Source organism: Caloenas nicobarica, chromosome 7 (genome assembly GCF_036013445.1).
Source record: "Caloenas nicobarica isolate bCalNic1 chromosome 7, bCalNic1.hap1, whole genome shotgun sequence".
NCBI lineage: Eukaryota > Metazoa > Chordata > Aves > Columbiformes > Columbidae > Caloenas > Caloenas nicobarica.
The window spans coordinates 20,745,099-20,767,768 of record NC_088251.1 but is presented as its reverse complement, the minus strand read 5'-3'; the positions used below and the strand labels follow the sequence as shown (position 1 = coordinate 20,767,768).

Genomic DNA, 22,670 nt, shown 5'->3' with positions numbered 1-22,670 from the left:
CTTGAGTGTTTTGGAAATGAAAAAGATGAACCTGATGTCAGTTTGAAACCCTTAATGACCTAATTAAAATAATTAGTTTATGTCTGCCTTTGAAGAAAATAAGCCTTTAAGGATGTATTAAATAGAGTTCTCGGTGTCGTCTGTTAGTATTTCTTACTATTTTCTACTTGCATTTGGAAAGCTAAGAGATCCCATTTTAGTAGCAGCCTCCCATTACAGTTTGATATTCACAGAATCACAGAATGTTCAGGACTGGAAGGGACCTCAAAAGATCATCCAGTCCAATCCCCCTGCCGGAGCAGGAACACCCAGATGAGGTTACGCAGGAATGTGTCCAGGCGGGTTTGAATGTCTCCAGAGAAGGAGACTCCACAACCCCCCTGGGCAGCCTGTTCCAGTGCTCCGTTACCCTCACTGAAAAGAAGTTTCTTCTCAAATTTAAATGGAACCCCTTGTGTTCTAGTTTGCACCCATTACCCCTTATTTTACCATTGGTTGTCAGCAAGAAGAGCCTGGCTCCATCCTCGTGACACTCACGCTTTATATATACACTCACCCTTTATATGTTTGTAAACATTAATGAGGTCGTTTTTATTCCAAAAACATATAATGAAAGGTAGAATTTACAATGAAAATGTGCATCTTTCTTGACTTGAAATTATTAAATCATGACACGTTTAATATTCTAACATCTAAGTGGTTTGACTCTGAATTACTTCAGTCTGCTTTCTGACATGGAGTTTAAATCCTACTTACTGTCTATTTTAAATAATGTACTTAGCTACAGTAAAACTTCTGTTCTCTATTGAAAAGTCAACCTGCTAGTATTTTTCTTGTTTTAAATACTTTCTTTAGCACGCCTGAGAATGTTTATATGAATGGAATATCTTTGCTGTTCATCAGTAAGATGCATTGAAAGTCATTATGAAAATACATTTTTTAAAAAGTAATGTGATTTTAGAACAAAGGTATGTGCGGTGCTTATATTTTTATGTTAAAAACTCGGGAGACTATTTTGAAAGCTGATAACTCAAGAAATTCCAGTCTGCATGATCAGATGTTCAAAGATCACATCAGACTAGTGAAACTATCATCTTCTCAGTAAATAAAGGTGTACATTAGCTTAGTAGTTTTGTTTCGAGTAGATAGTTACTTTTATAATAATGTTGAAATAGCACAGATGTTTGAATAAAGTGTATTTAATCTATATAATTACTAAGCATATTGTTTGTAAGTGAAATTGTTGATACAAGTTTGGAGGAAGTAAATAAGCACTTCTTTAGAAAACAAAAAGAGAACACTGGCTGCACAAAGAATTGACAAGAGTGTAGATAACAAGAATTTACCTCAGAATACAAAGTTGAGAATTACTAGAAAAATATGAAAATGATGATTTTAACTGAAGAAGTTAGCGAGAGAACTTAATAATCAAATAATCAATACCTAGTAAGAAAAATGTGTTTTCACATATGCTCGTCTGCAAACAGAAATATAGGTAGCTGACCTGACCAACCAGAAAGAGATATTTTTGGCCTTTTCTGGGTAAGATTACAGAAGTCTCTCTCACTCACTGGCAAGGACATCGTTTCACATGGCTGAAGAGTGGTGTGAAGAGCCTCCTGTGTTATGTTTGGTGTCATCTTTCATTTTATCCTTAATCAATGTGAAATTTCAGGTACTTGAGAAAAATCTTTCAAAGGACAGTTAATTGATGTCAGCCTCTGTTTTATATCTTAAGATGATTCATCTTAGTAGTTATTTAGATCTAAAGTATATTACCTGCCGTGAGAAGTAACAAGAACTATTTTTACTATTCCTTCTTCACAGAAGTGATGATTCTTTAAGAGTAGAATTTCTTGGGGTAGAGATGCTGTGGTAAATCTGTGTCCCATTTATATCACACTGCTTTTTCTGTCTTCCAAATCCATGAAGTCCATCTTTCCTTCGGTAATGGCTTTTAAAATAATTAGTACTGTTTCCTTACAGAAATGGAAAATCAGTAAGTAATAGCAACCAAGTTCTATCAGAAGTTAAAATGATGGCTTGTTGGAAGTTACAGCTTCTGGTCATAAGTAAATCCAACTCTCAAATATATTAGTTTTTTTTTTTAAAACTTTATCATCATTTTTTTAACACAAATGAAAAGATTTGCCTACTAAAGACACTGATCATATATCAGAGCTGAATGGGTATGGGTGATTGCATTTCTGAAAAATACCGGTTTATGTTTAAGGATTGCCTCTACAAGATGGTTGGACCTTCGTTAAATTCAATTTCTGCTCCCTGAAATAATCTCATCCCTGACAGGATGCAATTCATAAGAAATATTGGCTGGTAAGGTAATGCAGAGTCTGTAATTGCAATGGGAGCTGTAGAAAGTTCACAGAACATCGGTTAATGAGTATTAATATTTGCTCACATCTGTGCTTGTTCACTCTTCTGGAAACCTTCCAGCTGCCATCGGTACTGCTCCTTGTGTTACCAGGGTGAACTCATCTGTTTTCCTGTGTGTTCTCGGCTGCTCTGGGCCATGTTGCCCAGTTACGACTTACTGTGTAAAATTTGATACACGGCAAGAATTGCTGTTGAATAAGTGAGCATTATTGCTCTGTAGCGTGGTACTCTGTCTTGTGCTCCATCCTGGCATGGTAAAGATCCATGTCGTCTTAATCACTGAAGAAAGAGCGAAAGTTTGAAAAGCCTTTGAGAAAAGACATTGCAATAAGGATATTGACAGGACAGTTACTAGACAGGTGACCAAAGGGGACAGGTCACTGCAGTGTTTTATCTAAGTTGTTAGAACCTCAAGCTTATTTACAGAAAAGCAAAGGAAATCTGGACCTCCCACAGTGACTGTAATGCTAGTTGTTATTAAAAAAGCTATGAGTGAATTAGAGTTTGTTGTGAGTGTGCTGAAACAAGTCTCAACTCCTATGATGGAGACATGCCTGAAGACCACTATTCTTTTCCTGTGATGTGTTCTTTCCTTCAGGTGTGTAAGGGGCTGGAAAGACCCTGCTGCACTCACCTAATCTGCCAGCCATATACACCCTGCCTGGGAAGGGCAGCTTCCTTTTGACTCAGTAGATTAATTCCTGTTGTAAGGAGAAAAGTGATAGTATATGCTCAACTATATCTTAGCAGTGTGTCCCCCCCACCCCCCGCCCTGCAATTTCTGGGCAGTGAGGGCATAACATACAGCGTTTGCTTTTACTTACTGCCTGCAATTGCAAGTTACACGAGCAGAGATTTTTTTTTTTAAATCACAATCTTGTTAAATGCATTGAAAAATGCATACAATGCAAAAACCAACCAAACAAAAAACCCACAAAACAAAACTAACCCCAAACAAACCAAACCAAAACCAAACAACCAACCCACCTTACTTCATTTTACTGTATTTTCTTCTTTTACTTCTTCTGTTGAGTGCATTCAAAGCATTCTCAGTGCAGTGACACTTACATCCTTTCTGCCTCAGTGATCTAATTAGAAATCTTCACCTTTGTCTTTCCTGATGCTTCCATGCTGGTCTGGAGTTGCAGCAAGCAAACCTTTCAGTTTCTTAAGTTCTCAAAGCAATTCCTGGTTTACTTCTTCATAGTGTCCCAGACAAAAAAACCAAACAGTATCTATGAACCACACTATCCTGAACATGCCTGAACCACCCTATAGCAAATAAGTGCATTTGTCAAGTATGGGGCAAAGTTGTAGCAGTATTGATTACTGTGTGTATGTATTTTGAGCAAGATGTTCTCACCCCCACCCCCTCCAAGACAGTGTTCCTAGTATGTTACAAGGTACGCTTCAGGTACCTTGGTACCTTCAGGTACCAAGGTACCATGGCACTGCATTCTTTTATTTTCTAGGCATTTTTTTCAAATACAAACCAGCATTTCAGCAGTCTAGGGATATTTTAAGGAATTTTTCCATTACAAAAATTAGGGTCTCAGCAGTCAAGATATTCTGTTTAAGCACCATGTGAAAAATACATAGAGAGAGCAAGATACGAGCAAATTAAGATGTAGAGAACACTTTTAACCCCTGATGTTCTGAACAGTCTTTGCACGATTGTATGTATTTCACTGCAAACATGTGTTTATAGCTCCAGCTTTCGCGCTGATGAGTTGCTGCTGTAGCTCCTAGATTACCTGTGTACGGATCTCCCAAGGCTGTTGTTTGTAATCCCGACATGCCATAGCAGGTGGTGGCCATGTCACACTGCCCTTTACTGCTGTTTGTTGAACACAAATGCAAACCTGCACCAAACGTCCGTGTTTCACCAGAAGTTCCTTCAGGTGATGACAGTTCTTTTTCTCCTGCTGGTAAAGCTGCAGGTGGACTGGATGGCAAGTGCCGTTGCTGAAACTGTGATCTCTTCTGTTTTGCAGGGCAGTCATTGGCTTGCAGAGCCAACTGAAGGGTGAAATTGAGGTGCATCTCCAAAAACTGTTGAGTATGGAGATCAGCATCATGAGATATAATACTTTATTTAATCTCAGATGGCTGTTAATACTTTAAGAATGTTGCCTGTTAGCCAAAAAAGATGGATCATGAGATGCTGGGAGAGAATTCATGGGAATTTTTGAGTTTGACCCCAACTAGTAAAACGACAGTTGCTTCCAGACAGCTGTTTCTATATTTGCTACAGTGCACCTAGGGAGAGAGAAGCTGCAATAGAGTGTCATAACGAACAAGACATCAGAGGAGCTTGAGATAATTGCTAAATCTCATACAAATTTGAGTGGCAGTATAATTTACTAAAGTTTGTCGATGACTATTTGTCATCATGCACTTCATCTTGAATAGTAAGTTAGGAATGGAACTTATTGACCACATGTTAGTGAACACAACTAAGAAATAGTCCTAACAGAGCAGACCTTTTTGCTGTTTACAGCATCATCTCTGTCAAACACAGTAATATCCTTTAGCTTTGAGCAACCTGTGTAACTGTTTGAGATATGGGGCTCTGGCATGTCTTCTTATATCTTAAGTATGTGATAGGAAGAAAGACAGATATATACACAGTTCTAGACATAACAGATAATGCATTCAGTGGTTGATGTATTTCAGTTCTCATCATTGATATGTTAATAAAAAATTGTTACAACACATTCATGTTTTATGAAGTCCATGGATTAAATATTTCCTTCTTCCTGAAAATGAGAAATGTATTCATAATAAACTTGTGGCACCCCGTTCTTTTTCTTCTATGAAAGTCATGTAGAGATGGTTGATCTTTAATCTTTTTGACTGCAGAACATTTGAAGTGATACACGTTTTAACCCGATACTTAGTCACCTCCAGTCACTTCTTCTGTTATTTTCTTTATCTTTTAGTTGTAATTTTGTATCTGGAAGCCCTGGAATCCATACTTAATGCATAACAACATAAAGCTTTTCTTCTGAAACAGATTAACTTTCCTGAAACAGATGGTGTAAAATTGTCCAAAATATGGTAAATTTATCAATTTGGTTTTTTTTAAAAAAAAGTGTATAAATTTCCAGTTCTGCCAAAGAGTTAACTTTTTGCAGAAGTTTGAGTTGAAATGAAGTTGCATGCAGATGTTTATTAACTGCTTTGCCTACAGATGTTTATTAACATGCTGTTCAATATTAAATATTTTTTTAGGCATTTCTTTTATCTACATTTTCTTGCGGTGTAAGTAGAATAGTTTTCAAAATTTTAATTGGTGACTTTAGCAGTAATGATAGAAAATATGATACAACCATTTTTGCTGTAGATTTTGAAGTTTTATTTATTAAAAGAGGATTTTCCCCTTGGCATTGCAAACATCCATCTGCACAGAATCTGATTTCTTGCTTTCTTCTTAACCAAATTTTGTAGTGAATTTCTCTGCAGAGATGCCTGAGCTTTATGAGAGCACAGAGAGGAAGTTGATGAAGGAAGCACCGTAACTAGATTCTGTGGTGCTGTAAGCAACAAGCAAGTAAAGCTTCTCAGAAATGAGATCTCTGGCAAACACAGTGCTGAGAAATGGAGGATTTGTTTGGAGCTTAAGTCAGAAAGCTGCAGTGCTTTTATGGAGCTGGCCTTCAGAGCACCATCCAAGTGTCTTTCTACCTGTCTTCTTTACTCAGACTAGATAATTGTAAATGAGAAGCGAAGAATTGATTGTACAAAATAGCGTGATTTATTTCTGTTCATGCGCAGCAGGAATTCCTTTTGAAATACGAGCTAGATGAAAAACAAGGTCAATAATTATTCTATGTTGGCTTAGAAATCTGTATGAGTTCTCATGACCTGACTTTAAATCCCAGATCAGTGGCAGACCTTTTTTCATAGATTGGTCTGATTTTCAGCATTTCTGCAGATCCCAATTGACAGTTGTTCCAACACCTTTGAAAATCAAGTGATTAGCAACTTAGAATTCTTCAGAGAGTAATGAAGTGACTGGTTCTATCACAGTGAACTAGATCAAAGGATAAATATGAAAAATAATTAGGTACAAAATGGCCTCATTCCTGTTTAAACAGAATAATGTTGGGTAGTATTTTGAAATTAATCAGGTGAACAATATTTCAGATAAGAATGTAGGGTAAAATTATGAATAGACATTTCATTAGGAAAATTTTTATTTCCACATTTAAAATGCAGGTTTTTTGAAAGGTGATAATAGTAAGGAGAAATAGAGGAATATCCTTTCATTTAAAAACAAAACAATAACAGCAAAACCCAAACAAACAAAAAACCCCACAAACATCTAACCCCACAACATCCTTAGAAGAAACGGGCCAGTGACAACTGTTGGCTCTAGGTAGGCAACATCTTTACAAAAAAACATTGCTTAATGTATTCTGCATTTGTACTTTAGCAGTGATCTTGAAATGTCATGGGCTAATCACTATGTGTATTGTCATAACTGGACTGAAATAAATCTGAGAAAACCAGAGATCCTTCAGAAAATGCTGTGACTGTCAGCATCACCTCTTTTTTTAAATTGTGTTAATTAAATACTCCAAAGTGTGATGCTGCAGTGTCATTTTGGAAGACATAAAACTGAAGTATCTACTAACTGTGCATTAATGCCCAATTCTTTTGTTCTGAGCAAATTCTCGTTCTGTCCTCTTTCAACCCCACCTCTCCTTCGCCCAAGTTCACTTGACATAGTCCTTTTTTTTATGCTCAGAGTGTTTTCTTTGTAGCAGAATGCTGTCGTATTCCGTACTATAGATACTTGAATTACACTGTTCTGGAAAAAATACATGTAAAAGCGATTAGATAGGTCCTTGGTCATAAAGACTTCCAAGTGAACACTGGTAGCTTCATTTGATTGATACTAATGAGGATTTTCTTCTGAAAAATCTGGAGAGCCAAAATGAAAAATAACCATCAGAATTTAGTCATTTAAAAAAAATTTTTATTGGAACAGACCATATTTGGAAAGAGCAGTATTTCCTGTGATGTTACTGTGTTTAGGCCAGTATGTTATGTAAAACTTCTGTTTTCAGAGGAGATGTTTAAGCGATCTTCAAGACATATTATCCTGAGAGTTATTACTTGTTAATATACCTTTCGGGTTTACTGGTGTTTAAAATTGCTTTTAAAAGGTGCAACAAATGAAGTCTTTGCATCACAAGAGTGCTGTACACAGGCTGTCGGCAGCGCTCTATGGTAGAAACGCTCCGTAGGTAAATAGCCAAGAAATCAGACTGGAATGCATAGTACCAACTGAGCGTGTATATATGTGTGTGTGTGTACATATCTATATACACACACACAAACACACATATACCTCCTACATTTCAGTGTTTAATTTTGATCATTCAGATATATTGGTGGAGCTTTTTAGAAAGAGTTTGGACAGAAACAATGCAATGAATTATTAAAGCCCCATTAGGGCCTATTTTCTGTTAGTTTTTAGCATAGTATCAATAAGCGTAATTTTTTGTGGCTGTTCTTAACAATGAACTTTTGGGGTACATGTATTCTTTATTATTATAATAAAGGTAGAGAAGTTAAGCCTGCTTCCTAATAATAGGAATAGAAATCTTCTGCTGGTTCTTAATTTCAGTTTCTGTGTTTCATATGTGCCAAGCAGCAGCTGCTAGATGTTTGGCAAAATAATAACATGCCCCCAGGTTCTAAGCTAAATACTTGAGGCAGAAAAACAACATGAAAAGAAGAACAGATCAAAGATTACAGTAAACAGGAAGAGATACCTGTAAGTTTGAGTAAGAAATCAGAACGATTATTTTTATGAACTACTATATCCAATATTTCCAATACAGCAGCACCTGTGAACTCCAGCTTCATTTTGGGGGAATATCTGTGATAGGCTATAGGGCTAAGAATGGCAGTAGTGTTCAGGTTTCTGCCACTTCTATGTAGTAAACCTACAGTAATGTGTGTGAAGAAAAGGACACAATGCAATTTGTGATGGTAGTGATTATTAAACAAACAAAAATATTATAAGAGAAATATGTGAAATAGTTTAAAATCCATCATGAGTTGCTTTTCTTATAGTTATTTTTAAAGTATATCTTAACAAAATATGTCTCTTGTTGCTATGAGAAAGGTTTATTGCCTGAAGGTTATCAATAAGTTAACTTTCAGATACTATTCTAAGTTACTAGAAGCAAAACTGAGTTGTTTTTAAAGGAAAGTTTTGATGATTTATTGCATATGTTATTAAGAGCTGAAAGATCTACTTGTTTCCACTTATTTTCCAAATATGGATGTGGTTGTAAAACTACAAGGATGGAATTCTGCCTGAACTTAATCTTTATTTTAATGCTAATTTTCATTTTTGAATTAAGAGGACATGATTTTCTTCTGTGGTCTTCTGGAAAATTTTATGTTGCAAGTAATTTTTATTTTCTTTTTACTTATTGTTAAAATCTGTTTAAAAATTCGAAGAAACTAAAAATCTATCCAAGCCATAGTATACTTTCATTGGAATGATGCTGTATTAGTATATGGAGAGACCTATTTCAGCTCATTTATTATTTTAAAAGCGTCATTTTAAAAAAAAGGGTGGGGGGAGAAAATAAAAAGTATTTGAATATATGCTTTTGTTGTCTAAAGGAAATATTGAGTTACTGTAGTTGCATATAAATTTTACCAGTTACTTATGTGCTCACTACAGTGGTATAGAGAAGAAAGTTCACCTTAAACTCCTTCCTGTAAGCATCAGTACTTGCATTGCTTAAAAAGAAATTTGAAGTACGTTTAATATTGCAATGCCTTTAGATCCGGATGCTGTCCCCAGTTTTTTGTGCATTACTGCTTGATACATAGTATATGAGATACTGCAGCATCAGCTGCAGGTGACTTTGAAGTCTGTGATTAGATGTGAAAAGCAAAAGTGAAGCAGGAGTGATGCACCACTGTGAATCATTGCTTTTTGACAGGTTTAGTGTTGCATTTTACTGTTCTTTGGTTCACATTAATTTGTAATTACAATAATCATTCTTTGGTGGTAATATAGATCAGTATAATCACATCTGCCAGGACGAACTCTAAGCCCTGGCTTGAAATCAACCTTTTTGTGTCCCAAGCAAGATTAAGTTTCCCCATTTGTCTGGTACAATCTCACTGAAAGGTGATTTTTCCCTATGAGTTACCTGTGGGATATGTTCCTATTCTGATTGTTTCAGTTCTTTTCAGTGGCTGATAAGTATACACACTGCAAGTCTGTATTTTTTTGTAACCTCATCTGTGTGCAGCAAAAGTAACACATTCAGAGCTTTAACACATCAAAACAAACAGTGTTTGAGAATGTTATCTGAAGCACAGAGTCTTTGGAGACAGCTAGTGCCCTGAAGTCTACTTTATACAGAAGAGATTAATACCATTATTCTATGTATAATCTCTCCAGCAAAACCCTGTCGCCTGTTTCTGTCAACAAAAGATTTCTTTGCTCTGGCAGCTGAAAGAAATTTCATTTGTGTAGGCAACAGAACATGCCTTTATAAGATGCGGAACACAATTTTAAAAATATTTTGGAAAGTAACTGCAGTTTTGAGAAATTAAATTATTTTCATTAACTAAATATTTTTTAAAACAAGCTAAGAAGGCTGATTAAGTGTGCTGCACGTGACAATTCTCATAATCCAAGTGTAAGGCAGGTTTACTGTTTTACAGTACACCTTTTGGAAAGGTGATACATGTGCACATCCCACTGTTCCTTGCAGACACCTGATTAAAAGGTGTTCTATCCATGTAATGTGCCCTTTAAGAGTGGATTTTCTTTCTGAATAATGGTGGAGATGAGCAGTGTTCTTACTGAGAATCCGCAAGTCCATAAAACTGCTGTATACCTGAGAAGATAAAGAGGTTTGAGTAAAGGCTTAATATTTCTAGAAGCTTCAGACCAAATCGACTTTGGAAAATTTGAGGGAAGGGGAAGATATCACAGCATTTCACTGTGTAATGAATCACAGAAGCTGTATTTCTAGTGGAATTGTGTTATATAAGTTACAGTCAACATGTGAAAGTTTTTTTTTATGTTAATAAATGTCATTGCTCTTTTTGAAATAATTGAGTTACATTACTAGATAATTGTGTTTATTATTATATTTTAAAATAGAATCTTACTGTTTCCCTCAAGAAATTATTAATACAAAAGTTAAAGCTAAGAAATACATACTTCAATAAATATTGTATTGTATTTGATTTTCTGGTTTGTGGCAAAAAATAAATAAAAAATTTTGCCAAATTTTGAATTTAGTAGCTGAATCAAAGCTTCTGCTATTCTCAATTCCTTGACCTGGGTGAAAGCATGATATCGTTGTTCGCAACTTCTGTTTGCAAGGATGAGATACCTTGTGGGAATGGAGCATTTGAACCCTCCTCAGTCACGTGGCAGGGTAGATGCAGGTCTCGGGGCAGAAGTGGCTGCGTGTGCAGGTCCCTGTGCCAGGAGCCGCTTCCCTCCATGGTGCTGTATCCTGTGTGGGGTGAAGGTGCCGGTACCTCTGACATGTGGTGTGCACAGGCTGTGCAAACAGTTTCTTATCGTTTGACCAAACACATGTGTGCTTGCATCGTGGAACTGGATGTAATTTCTGCCACGTTGATAGATGGTTGTATTTTGTTTATATGTGGGGTAGGATGTCAACAAGAAACAAGCCATTAATCACAAAAACCAGTCATTAAGTCATCAGCTTATTTCTTGTGAAAATGGTCTCAGCACCTGTCCTGGTAATAGTTATAATGACTTTTCTCTATGTTAATTTTTAGTTTGGTAGTTTATGCTTTGTAATTACAAAGCACAGATCATCAAAACAAATTATTAATGTTAATCGGTAAGTCAGCATACAAGAATGCAAAGAGTAAAGTCTCTCCTTGTATACTAAATGAAAAGATTTCTAGCAGATTCTTGCTTTGATCATTAGACTTTTAAATAAGCAAACATTACTTAGTTGCTAAGCCACAGACTGAAGTTCATTACTGTGTTAGTCCTCTTTTTCCAATATTTGTGCTAAACCAATATTAGATAGAGGACCTGTGCATAGGCTGGAAGTAATGCAATGAACGTGACACCAGAACACTTTGAAAGATTGCTCACAGTGATTAAAACCACTTCTGTTTGCAAAAACCCGCCCTACTCCACAAGAAAAATCACGAACCCTTAGTAGATCTGTTTTTCTGCTGCTGATATCTGTAGGACTTCACTGAAACGACAGTAGATTTAATAGTCTTATAAATGATTTTGTGTATATTCTTTATTTTAAATGTTGACTGGATGTAATGATGTGGCCTTTTTAAATCTAAAGGTGATCCTTAAAACTGGTTTTCATTAGAATGCTTTTAATCATAGATTGAAAGCCAGAATGCCATCTTATTTAAAAAGCCTGCTTGGGAACCCAACTCAAAATCTTCAGAAATCAGTTTTTGGATTGATATGTATTTCAGGTTTAATGCATAAGTGCGGAGTTTTAACATAGTGCCTTCTTGCAGAGGCTGTTGAACTTTACCAGACATCATGCTAGTTAGGAATTTTTGTTGTTCAGTTTCTTATCTTAAGCAAACAAACTAACAGTTCATGCCTTTGTATTTTTCACAGATCTTCAATACAGTGAGAGAAGAAGGAGCAGAAGATATTTTTGAATATTTTCCTCATCTTCTGAGAAAGCTCCCAACGTTTGATACAGACTGTATGTGCAAAGGTGATGGTTTTTGTGTAAAACCATGTGTAACAGGTGCTTACTGTCAATATCGTGCCACTTTACAGAGGACTGCACTCTCTAACTATATAACTGGTGCTTTACTAGAAGCAACTACATCATTAGGAGCAAGAAGTGGTCTTTTAAATATCTTTGGAGGATCAACTGGAAGAACAATGCTTAAAGGTAATGAAGATTTAATTTTTTGAACCCTGTCCACTTTAAGTATAGGGTGTATTGAAAAATATGTAATACTATATAATGTTCTGTAGTTCATATACTCATATGTGTAGTTAACAGCTAAAAAGTTTTTCATGTCTTCAAAGATTTTTTCCTTTGGAATCAATATGTATTGTAATGACTAGCTCTATTTAATGAAGGAAAAATGCATGCAAAACTGAAAAGATTCTTATTACAGAACAGACACTTTTTTTTTTTTTTTCTGTGTTAGAAATGTTTCTGTCTGCATCCAAAGTTAATGCCTTAGCTATTGTTCTTTTATTTAGTATTTGTTATTTACCAAGTGCTCCTGCTTATGGACTGACTTGGATCAGGACTTCAGGAAGGAGTATACAATCTATGTGGTTATTATAGTTGCATTAGACAACCAACTGTCACTATAGCACTGTGTGATAACTATGTACAATTCATTACTGATTTATTGTTGGTCTTCTCCCAGATCCATCATCTTTCCTAGTATTGGATCGTTTCAAATAATATGGGTATTGTTTGTTTGGAAAATGCTTATTGGAGGGTGGATGCTATATACGAACTTTCCATGCTGATCATCTTAGTGTTCAATAAGAATTTATATGATTTTGTTTGGTCAGTTTTGGAAGTTAAACAGGACAAAGGCACTAAAATGGTACAAGAACAACAGGTACAGATGGCAAGCTGTAGCATCCGAGTGAATTTCAGCAGCATGCTGAGCAGCAGTACTGAGCTTCACTGACTTCATCGTCTGTGAGGGACAGAGATGTGTACAACCCAGTGTCCTGTTTTGGTAGGGTTTTCCCTTTTTATTTTATTTTCATTTGTTCCGGGGGGATGAGTGCTTTAGAAAAATAAACATATTCCTGCAGCAGCTCTGGAAAGCAAGGTTGAAAGAACTGAATCGTGTACTTGGTGGTACAATATGGTAGACCTTCTTCCTGCAGAATGGAAGGAGAGAGCACAGGGTTTTGATGCCCCAGACCTGATTGGACTCTTAAGGATGCTCTGTCCCCTGAGTACAAATGTCAGCCTCCCCTGGGGCACGTTGCTGCAGTGCCCCAAAGCCCAGCTGGTGACTGTCACCATAGAGCTGCTGCTCTGACTGAGTTCTGAAACTGGAAGCAGCAGCAGTAATTAGCTGAGGCTCACCGATGTGCTAATATGGCTGTATCTTTTTACAGAGCCTGAGCTAGTGACGGCACGTGTGTGCTCTGTGTACCAGCACACTTTGCACTAATTTAGGGATCTCTGCAATGCCCGTATTATATGATGTATGCTTCTGTTGTTGTATTCTGAGCCCAAGCACGGACTTAAAGAAAAGGCCAAGATCTTGAACTTGATTTGCAACCTGTGCGGATTGTAGAGATTTGATTTACTGTAGTCTCTATTGAGGAAGAGGTGTGCTGCAGCTTTAGGATACTAAAGTGTTCTGGATGTGGAAGATTCATGTTCAGGTATATCAGAGTGGATTAATATAGCTGAGAAACGACAAAGATACCAGTAACAGCATCATCTCTAAAACCATTTACAGAGTGTTACTTGGCGATGTTATTAACTGAGACATTAGCATTAGCAAGGAACCCAACAGTATTCTGAATTCAGGGCTGCAGTTATCATGAATGGGTGTATAATTTTAAGAAAGAAAATCATAATGTCCGTGCAGATTGATTTAAAAGGTTATTTTCATCTGTCCAGCATCCTCTCTTACTGCTGGATTTAACTTCAACCGTAAGCTAATCTCATCTAAACCTGAGAACTTTTAATTGACGTGGATAACAACTCTGTCGTCAAATGCAGTGGAGGATTTATCACAGGATACAGCATGTTATTGGAACGCTTCACTTAGTAGTTGTTTGAAGGCATTGAAAAGGGAGTATACTGATTCTGGTGTGGTTTAATAGTTGCCGTGGTTTAACTCTGGTAGGCAGCTAGGTACCATGCTGCTGCTCTCTTAATCTGCTGCAGTGGGATGGGGGAGTGAATCGGTGCGAAAATTCATGGACAGTTTAATAGATAAAGCAAAAGCCACATGCACAAACAAAGCAAAACAAGGAATTCATTCGCTGCTTCCCACCGGCAGGCAGGTGTTTAGCCCTGTCCAGGAAAGCAGGGCTCCATCACACGTAATGGTTGCTTGGGAAGACAAATGCAATAACTCTGAATATACACCCTTCCTTCTCTTTCCCCCAGCTTTATATGCTGAGCATGATGTTGTATGGTGTGGAACATCCCTTGGTCAGTTGGGGTCAGCTGTCCTGTCTGTGACTCTTCCCAACTTCTCTGCTCCCCCAGCCCACTTGCTGGCAGAGCAGCATGGGAACCAGAAAAGTCCTGACACTGTGTAAGCACTGTCCAGCAGTAACTAAAACATCCCTGTGTTATCAACACTGTTTTGGTCACAAATCCAAAACATAGCACCATGCGAGCTACTATGAAGAAAATTAACTCTGACTCAGCCAAAACCAGTACGATAGTGAAGGCGATATTTCCATCCCCACTTGTGCTTTATAGCTCTCCAGAAATGGTTCAAAGTGCTGTGCATTTTATCCTGACCCTACAAAACTGTTTCAAATAAGAGAGCAGCGTATCTAAGTTAAGAGCATCATATATTACAGGGAGACCAGGGAGATGAAAACAAATGTTTGCTTTGACAGTCAGAGGTTGTGAGTGCCCATGTAGGAGTGTCAGCGCTGTGCACTGCCCTGAATTAATATCAGCAACAGGAAATTAGCATTATATCTTTTTGGGAAGTGTTTCTTCATGTTGCTCAGCCTGTTGAAGAACAGAGGGAAGACCCCTTCTCTGATTTTGTTTTTAGTGTTTTGATCAAGAATAGCAAATGTCACAATTTGTGAAACACAGTAAGAAGAAACAAGACAGGTTTTTCAAGTGTTGGCTTGCTCCCATAAAATTTTAAAGCATGGATTCTCAGATCTTTGTTGTTTTTTTTTTTTTTTTTTTTTGTAGTAGAACATTCTTACAGGTTTTCATTTAAAATTCTACTTGAGAAAGGATTTGCAATGTAGGAAGATATCATAATCCAACCGAAGGTCCAAGCATGAAGGTCCTGATGGAAGTTCAAGTGGGCGCTGATGTGATGTTCGTTTCTTTCTGAAAGAAGGAAATCATAAACGCCTGGTTTGTGCAGGATAGTGCAGTGTAGAGACACTTGACCTGTTGCTTACTCATGCAGACCTGCACTGGGGTATTCTCCTGATGCAGGGAAATCCCCTATAGTGGTTGGTTTGAAAACAGTCTAGGCAGCCCCAGATAATAATGCTTCAGAATATGACTCTTTTTCGTGGTGACACTAGGCTGAGGTGGAGGTCGTATGAGCATCATTGCACCATACTTCACTATACAGAGGTAGGGATGCCCAAAGGTAGCAATTATATTGATTACTTGGAATAAATAAAAGGAACCACAAACAGATGAAAATGTGAACACCAATAGGACTGATATAGGTGGAACTAGAATGCATTATGAAAACAAAATATTATATATTTATTTTAATATATCTTCAAAAGTAATTGCATTGTTATGTAAACATGAATTAAAGAATCCTTGAACTATCTAGTTACTGTTCTGCCACTCAGAAATTTGTCCTATAAATTTTGTAATGCCTAAACCCCTTGTAAATAAAAGCTGAAAGAAGTGGTTAATGATCATGAAATAATTATAGTAAAATATTCTTTGTGGTGGATCCAGTTCAACAGATCTTTATTTTGTAAAGATGTGCTGCATGAAGGTGCTATCGAAGACTTGCTATATTGCATGTTACTACTTACAGTGTTAGACAATGCCAAATACTTTTGCATATTAGAACAAAAGTTTACACATCTGAGGCTCTGAACTGATGGTAAGTGGCATTCCCAGCATCAACTTTCATCACCTCTCTCTCCTTCATATGTTTCTAGAAACTGATTTCACTTCAAAAAATCCTGTAAAAGACGGGAACAATAAGCTATGAACTCACCTTGGCCTAGTATTGCCACTGAGAGCTTCATTTTGTCAAATCATGTCCTAAGTTAGAGATCTCTAAATTGCCTTAGAGATTTGTATATGTATGATGGATTTCAGTTCCAAATATTTACCTATTACAAAGACAAATTACTTTGTGTTTAAAACATGATGTGATTAGTATTTTAGTTTTTCATGCCTGTATACATTGTCATGTATTTTAATTAAACGTATCATTACCTTTTTGCAGGTATTATGCAATTATGTTTTTAAGTGGAAGAGGATTATTTTTATTTTATTAAAAAATATGGATTATCAGGTTAATAGTTTAATTTTGTAAAATGTTTGGGAGTTAGGGGGATTGTATATGCATCTTAGTCTAAAATTACCAGTGACAAATGATTTTGAAGAAAAAGGTCTTTTAACAATGTATATGAAACAAGGTTTAGCTCAAAAGAGTTATCTTCCAAGTAAACATAAAATTAAAGGCTTCGGTTTACTGGCTTTTAAAACATTTTTTAAAACTAAGTATAGTTCTTTCTGTTCCAAATTAGGAAACAGCTTGGTCAAGCCTTCTTTTCAGGGTTGGGAAATATTGTCTATCTACCCTGTTCTTCCCGAAGTTCTTGTGCTGTCACAGAAATGTGTCACGCTGGAGGGAGTAAAAACTAACAAATGTGTGACTGTACTGAAGGGAAAAGTTGAGTAACACACCTACACTATTTTTTCGGTGAGAGTCATAGCTCTCTTAAGAATCAATTTCCATCTGAACCTGGAAGGTATTGTAAAAATAATTATCATACGTTAGCTAATCATGAGTGGTTTATTATGGAGTTCATTTATAGGCTCAATGTAGTCATGTAGTTAGACATGTGACTATGAACTGTAAAATATTACTTAATGGGCATGTGACTGGACAGCAGGTATAAAGCCTTGTTGCTTCTCCTCGTGCCTTTCAGCTTCGCAGGAACCACATTTTAGTCCCCCTTTTTTTTTTAACTCAGTGGTACTCAGAATTGCACCAAAGTGCTTCACTCACACAAGCTTTTTACTGTTCGTTTGGTTCTTTAATTGTGAAAATATACAAAAGTGTCCCTATTTTTTGTCTAGAACATAACGACTTACTGTCAAACCTTGTCCAAAACAGTTAAAAGAGCCAGCAGAGCATAAACCTCTTCTCCTACCCTCTCATCTAGTCACTTGAAAGCCCTCATAGCACATGGAACATGGTGTATGTACATTTACTATTCAGGCTGGGATTAGATGCTTTTTACAGAGGTGAGAGACTCTCAGGGAAAGTACTCAAAACTCTTGCTTTTCTCTGACCAATTAAAAAAAAATCTATTTTGTGCACTTGTGTTATCACTAGTTACACCAACATGAGGAAGAATGAAGTTCTTCTGGTAAGAAAGTCACAAGCTATTTAGAAAGTTACAGCTCAGACCAATAACTTCAGTCTTGAAAGCTGTAAAAAGCTGATGCACTGGCATCATAGAGTGGGTGGACTGCTGAATTCCACACTTCATGATTTCTGAATTGCTCTACAGGGCATCCCACGTATAGATTGTATTGCAGTATATCCAGTCTTGTGCCAAAGACATATGTAACATGATATCAAGGTCCATGTCAAGTAGATGTGTGTCTTCCACCAGGTAAAACCATTCCTCAGCTTCGCTACAAGTTAAACTTCAGTACAGACATGAAACTGTGGACACAATTTAAATGGCTGTCAACTCCAAGAGTAATTATTCCTGCACTTGGAATGATTTTCAAGACAGTTCTTAAAAAGCTTCAAAAGTGGAAGTGAATTTGTTTATTAAAACCAGTCTGTATCAGCCAGTCTTGAAAAGATCTCAAGGGCTGTTGGATTTATGTTTGCAGGACCTCTTCTGGACCAGACAACATTCCACTACTTTTCTTTCAAAATGTTTGCAATTCCTGGAGATAAAGTTCAGCACTCTCTTGCATAATCTGTTTAAAGAGGAGCCCATTACTTTAATGGGGAGTGTCCTTCATTATTTAAAAGGAAGACTTTTCAAAACCCTTGTATGTGCTGTAGTTAGGGATTTTATGGAGTATCTGCCCCAGATATAGGTATTCTGCAAACACAGAGTCCCTAATGCTGGGATAGGCTCCTGGTTTTATGTCTCCCTAGCACTATGCACATTGTGAGTTCTTCGAGTTCAGTCCTTCAGGAGTTATTTAGTGACCTGAGCTGCAAACCTTACAGTCACAACTAGTCCAGCTCCAGGAAACACTGTTCTAAGCTTTTGTTCAGTAGCTATGGATGCTCTGAGTCCCCAGGGCTAGGATGGTCTTGCAGGCAGATCAGCTGCCAGTGTGGTAAGTTCCAGAGGAAGCTGGCAAACATACTAGACCTCCAAAGCCAGAATTCCCAGTCATGTGGATCTGGGACTGAGAGTCTTTACTCATGTAGGGCTTGCTCTGTAGGAGACTTATCTCTCTGGTCTGGAGCAGCGAGCCTGCAAGCCCTGCTCTCAGATGGCTCACAGGGATGTGAGGCTCCCGACTGAGGAGCTGTGATTCGGGTCCCGGTAGCACAGGGACAGTCTGAGAGTGGACTCCCGGGAAACACAGATGCCTGGAGTTCCCACAGCTGGTCAGTGACATTCACATCCTTGTCAGCATCTTTGTTACTACAGAGAACTTAATTTTCACTTATGAATACTGAAGACATTTCAGCTGCACTGTTAGCACCTCTGTATGTGACTCAAAATTTCTGATTAGTAAGAAGTTATGAGAATGTCTTTCAATGGGATTTGGATTGAAACCAGATTTCTTCCCCTAGAAAGGAAATCCTGCTTCTCAGCCTGTTCTGTTTCTCACAAATTGATTGTTACAGAAGTTTGTTCATAGCTGTGAACGGGCCAGGGCTTTCACTGGAATCTTATTTGAAGACTCAGTCATTGTCACAGTTTATGTGGTGCTGACATTTTTATGCAGAATGTGGAAAAAAAAGTTTTGCTTTTTTTTTTTTTTCAATCCTAAAGACGGAACTAGAGTATGTGAAAATGTTTGTGCTTTGTATCAAGAGTCATTGTTGGAAAGAAACTTATACCCTTCCTTCTCTGCCTCTCCCTCCCCCCTTACAAGGATAGCTATGGCTTTGTAATCTAAGAAAAATAAAAATGAAGTGAAAAGGTGTCTGAGGATGGAGCAGACTTGCAAACATTGTGTGTCGGTATTCTTTTCACTTTAGCATCTTTCAAAGCTATTAAAGACTGATGCCACTTTCTTAAGTGATATAAATCAGACTACATCCTTGTTCACTTTTCACCTTCCAGAGACAGCTCACTCAGATCTTGTTAAACAGACAACAGTTTTTGACCAAGAACGGAAGGAAGCTGATTTGTCATAAATATGGAGACAGACTATATTGACCTTAAGAAAACCTACTTCATTCATCCCTCAGCAGTCAGAGGTTACCCTTTTTCTGTTATGAGACTTTGCCATCAGCAAAGATTAGCTAGCAAACAGGACCAAGTCTGTGATTTTTTCCCACTTCCCTTTCTTGTACCCTTTGCACAAGGCTTATTGTTACAATATTGGGGAAATTCCAGGATCCCTGAAGCTGGGGCAATTTTCTGACAGCTATATGTCAAAGTCGTGGGCAATAACAAGATTTATGTACGCATTTAGGAAGCCAAACGTGATTTAGCTGGTCTGTGTGTGTTTGTACCCAAAGTTTAAGACCAGCTGGAGTAAGGGATAAAGACAAATGAGCTGAGATTAAGACATGAAAATATGAAATGTGTCTCAGGTTGAGAATCTAAGGTAAGAAGATGGGTCAGGCAATGAACTCTAGGCAAAGAAATCAAATCCAGGAGATAGACAGTAAGTAGATAGTGTAGCCTGAAGCAAGGGTGTGAATCAGGAAACCAAGGATCTTGTGCTACGTGGTTAGATCCAGGACGTGGGTCAGGAGGACCAGGAACAATTGCAGATCACCTGGTCAGGGGCAGAATTAAGAGTGACATGGCAGGAAGCACAGATCAAGGCTTCCTTTAATCCAGCATGTTTAATTCATTGTAGGCACCAGGAATTGAGCTCTGCCAGCAGAGCTTGTCTCATCCTTGCAGTTCTCTTTCTGAGTGCAGTAAGGTATATTGCTGCAAGATGAAAAGATACCTAATTAATCCAGGCAGTAGATTGAAGTTAACTAGGTAATCTAAGTAAAAAAATTTAAAATATTTTTATCTGTAAAATTGCTCCTTTTGGGCAGCAGAGGTATCATACTCATGGTACAGAAAGGGACATATTTATATAATATGATCCAGATATCCTAACAGAGCTAAGCAATCAAGAAACAGAACTGAGTTTCAGATGGGCTTATATAGATTTTAGTTCCAATAGGATTATGTGGCAGTTTGGTACACTGATGATCCCTTACCTTGTGTAGCTGAGCCTCTACTTACAGCAATATTTTTGTTGGTAGTCTATGGCTATTGTTTCCACCAGCAGAAAAAAAAGAGTTTAAACTCGTAGAATGAATCTGACTCTGCTATTAGAGCTTTGTTGTGAGGAAGGGAAAGAAGAATGTCCTTGAGAGATGAGAAGTTTGTGCAAAGTGATGTTAGTTTTAAAATCAAACTTATTTTTTTTTTATGAAGAGTAATTAGTCTTCAGGAGGAAAAAAAAGGTTTCAAAGTGCAGATAGTTAATCTCTAAGCTGCTTATCGTTGTTTATTGTTTTAAAAGTCTAAATATTTGTTTGAACGGGCCTTGTAAAAGTAATGTTCATGGGAACTTTTAAAGTGTAGAATGGAACATTTTGGTATGTTTATGTTAGCATGTCAATCAGAAGCCAAAATAAAAAATCTGAGGACCTCAAGATGACTCGAGTCATCTCTAAAGATTCCCTTGAAGTTTTGTTTCTAGGAAACAGAAGAAATTCAACTTTTATAGGATAATACTCTTTTATTTATAACCAGGCACTTTTTTAAAAATTAAATTCTAAGACATACTGTACAATTTTCTTCATAGAATCAAAAACATTCTCAATTTTCCCTTTAGATTTTCAAATATTTGCCTTTATAATTAGTGAGAAATTCTTTAATATGGACCCTGTACTGATCAGAAATGTTTAATGTATTATTTTGTGGTTTTGTAAGGAGGTAGCGTTAATAAAATTGATACCGTGGTGGTCCTTATATTGTCATATTTAACAGGAATTCTTCAGAAATCTTAAGCATGCCAGTTTTCAGCTGGAAGTTGGGAACAGCACTAAATTGTCATTCTTCCAATTAGGAAAGAATATGCTAGTATTGTCAATGAAGGAATAATGGTGCGTTGGCCAGATTCCACGATGGTTCCTCCGGTAGAGGTTTTTCAGACAAGACGTATATTCACCGTATAAACAAAGTGACTCTAAGTGTACTGCTCACATTCCAGTTCTGCACAGATCGTGTTCTCAGGCTTCCTGGGGAAATGGAGAAAGGTTTCTTGGGGCAGTGTTTTGTTTTTCAGCCTTGTGTACTCAAGCAAATTTCATAACTAACTTTTCACTGATGTAGTCCTGCTGCTTGTAATAGTGATCTAAACTGTGAGTAGACAAGGCTAAGGTTAGAATGAAGAAAAGAAGTGATAAAAATGCCAGAGCCTGATATTAACAGCTGCTGGGATCAAGGCAGAGTTTTGGTGTCTATGTAGTTCATTAACATAGATGCAGCCTGAAAGGCTGTGCTGTCTTTTTAAGTCCCTCTGTTTGTAATGTCTTTACAGTTAATCACACTTCTGGAAGCCTCGGGAAGGTTTTCTTCTTCTTTGCCTCTCAAAGAAACGTTTTTGGATTGTTGCCTAAGTCATAGCCTTTTGTCCCATAAAAGCTAATGCTATTGCCTTTTATTAGAGACTCTAGAGTAGAGTGCAGAATAGCTGTAAAGGTAGGGCATTTGCTAATAAAGAAACCCATGTTGCGGTTTTTGTAATGCTTCAGCTGAAGTTTCCTAAAACAAAACTAACTTGGTTTATTGCTTTTGGCCTGTTTAAACAACACTGATATAAATATAACTTGTACAAAATCTTGGGTCTAGGCTAGCTTATTTCTTAATATATTTAAAGACAAAAATCCAGCAGAATTTAAATCAGTCTTGTTTGTAACTCTGCTGTCAAAATCAAATGCTTTTAGTCTTAGCAGGATGTATGCTCGTCCTTAATTTCTAAACTTCCTTCCATTCGAATCCCAGTGTTTCAACTTTTATCTGGGGAGGTGGGTAACCTGACCTTTCAGCGAGCCAGCCAAATGCACGTCTTCTTCATGGCTTACACAAGGCATGTCAGTTATGCATTTTGCCACAGTTTGTAGCTTTAAACTGAGCAGCTGTTGCCTGACTGTTAGTTTGGACAAGT

The 22,670-nt window shown here is 37.2% G+C and overlaps 1 protein-coding gene across 4 annotated transcripts in view; it reads left to right on the top strand.

Moving 5' to 3' along the window:
* The window catches only part of PLCE1 (phospholipase C epsilon 1), a 161,117-nt gene that overhangs the window by 58,149 nt on the left and 80,298 nt on the right, over window positions 1-22,670 (top strand). For all 4 annotated transcript variants that reach the window (XM_065639444.1, XM_065639446.1, XM_065639445.1 and 1 more), the window contains exon 3: window positions 12,029-12,314. In XM_065639444.1, coding sequence (XP_065495516.1) covers window positions 12,029-12,314 — 286 coding nt within the window. The remainder of the gene's footprint in view (window positions 1-12,028; window positions 12,315-22,670) is intronic.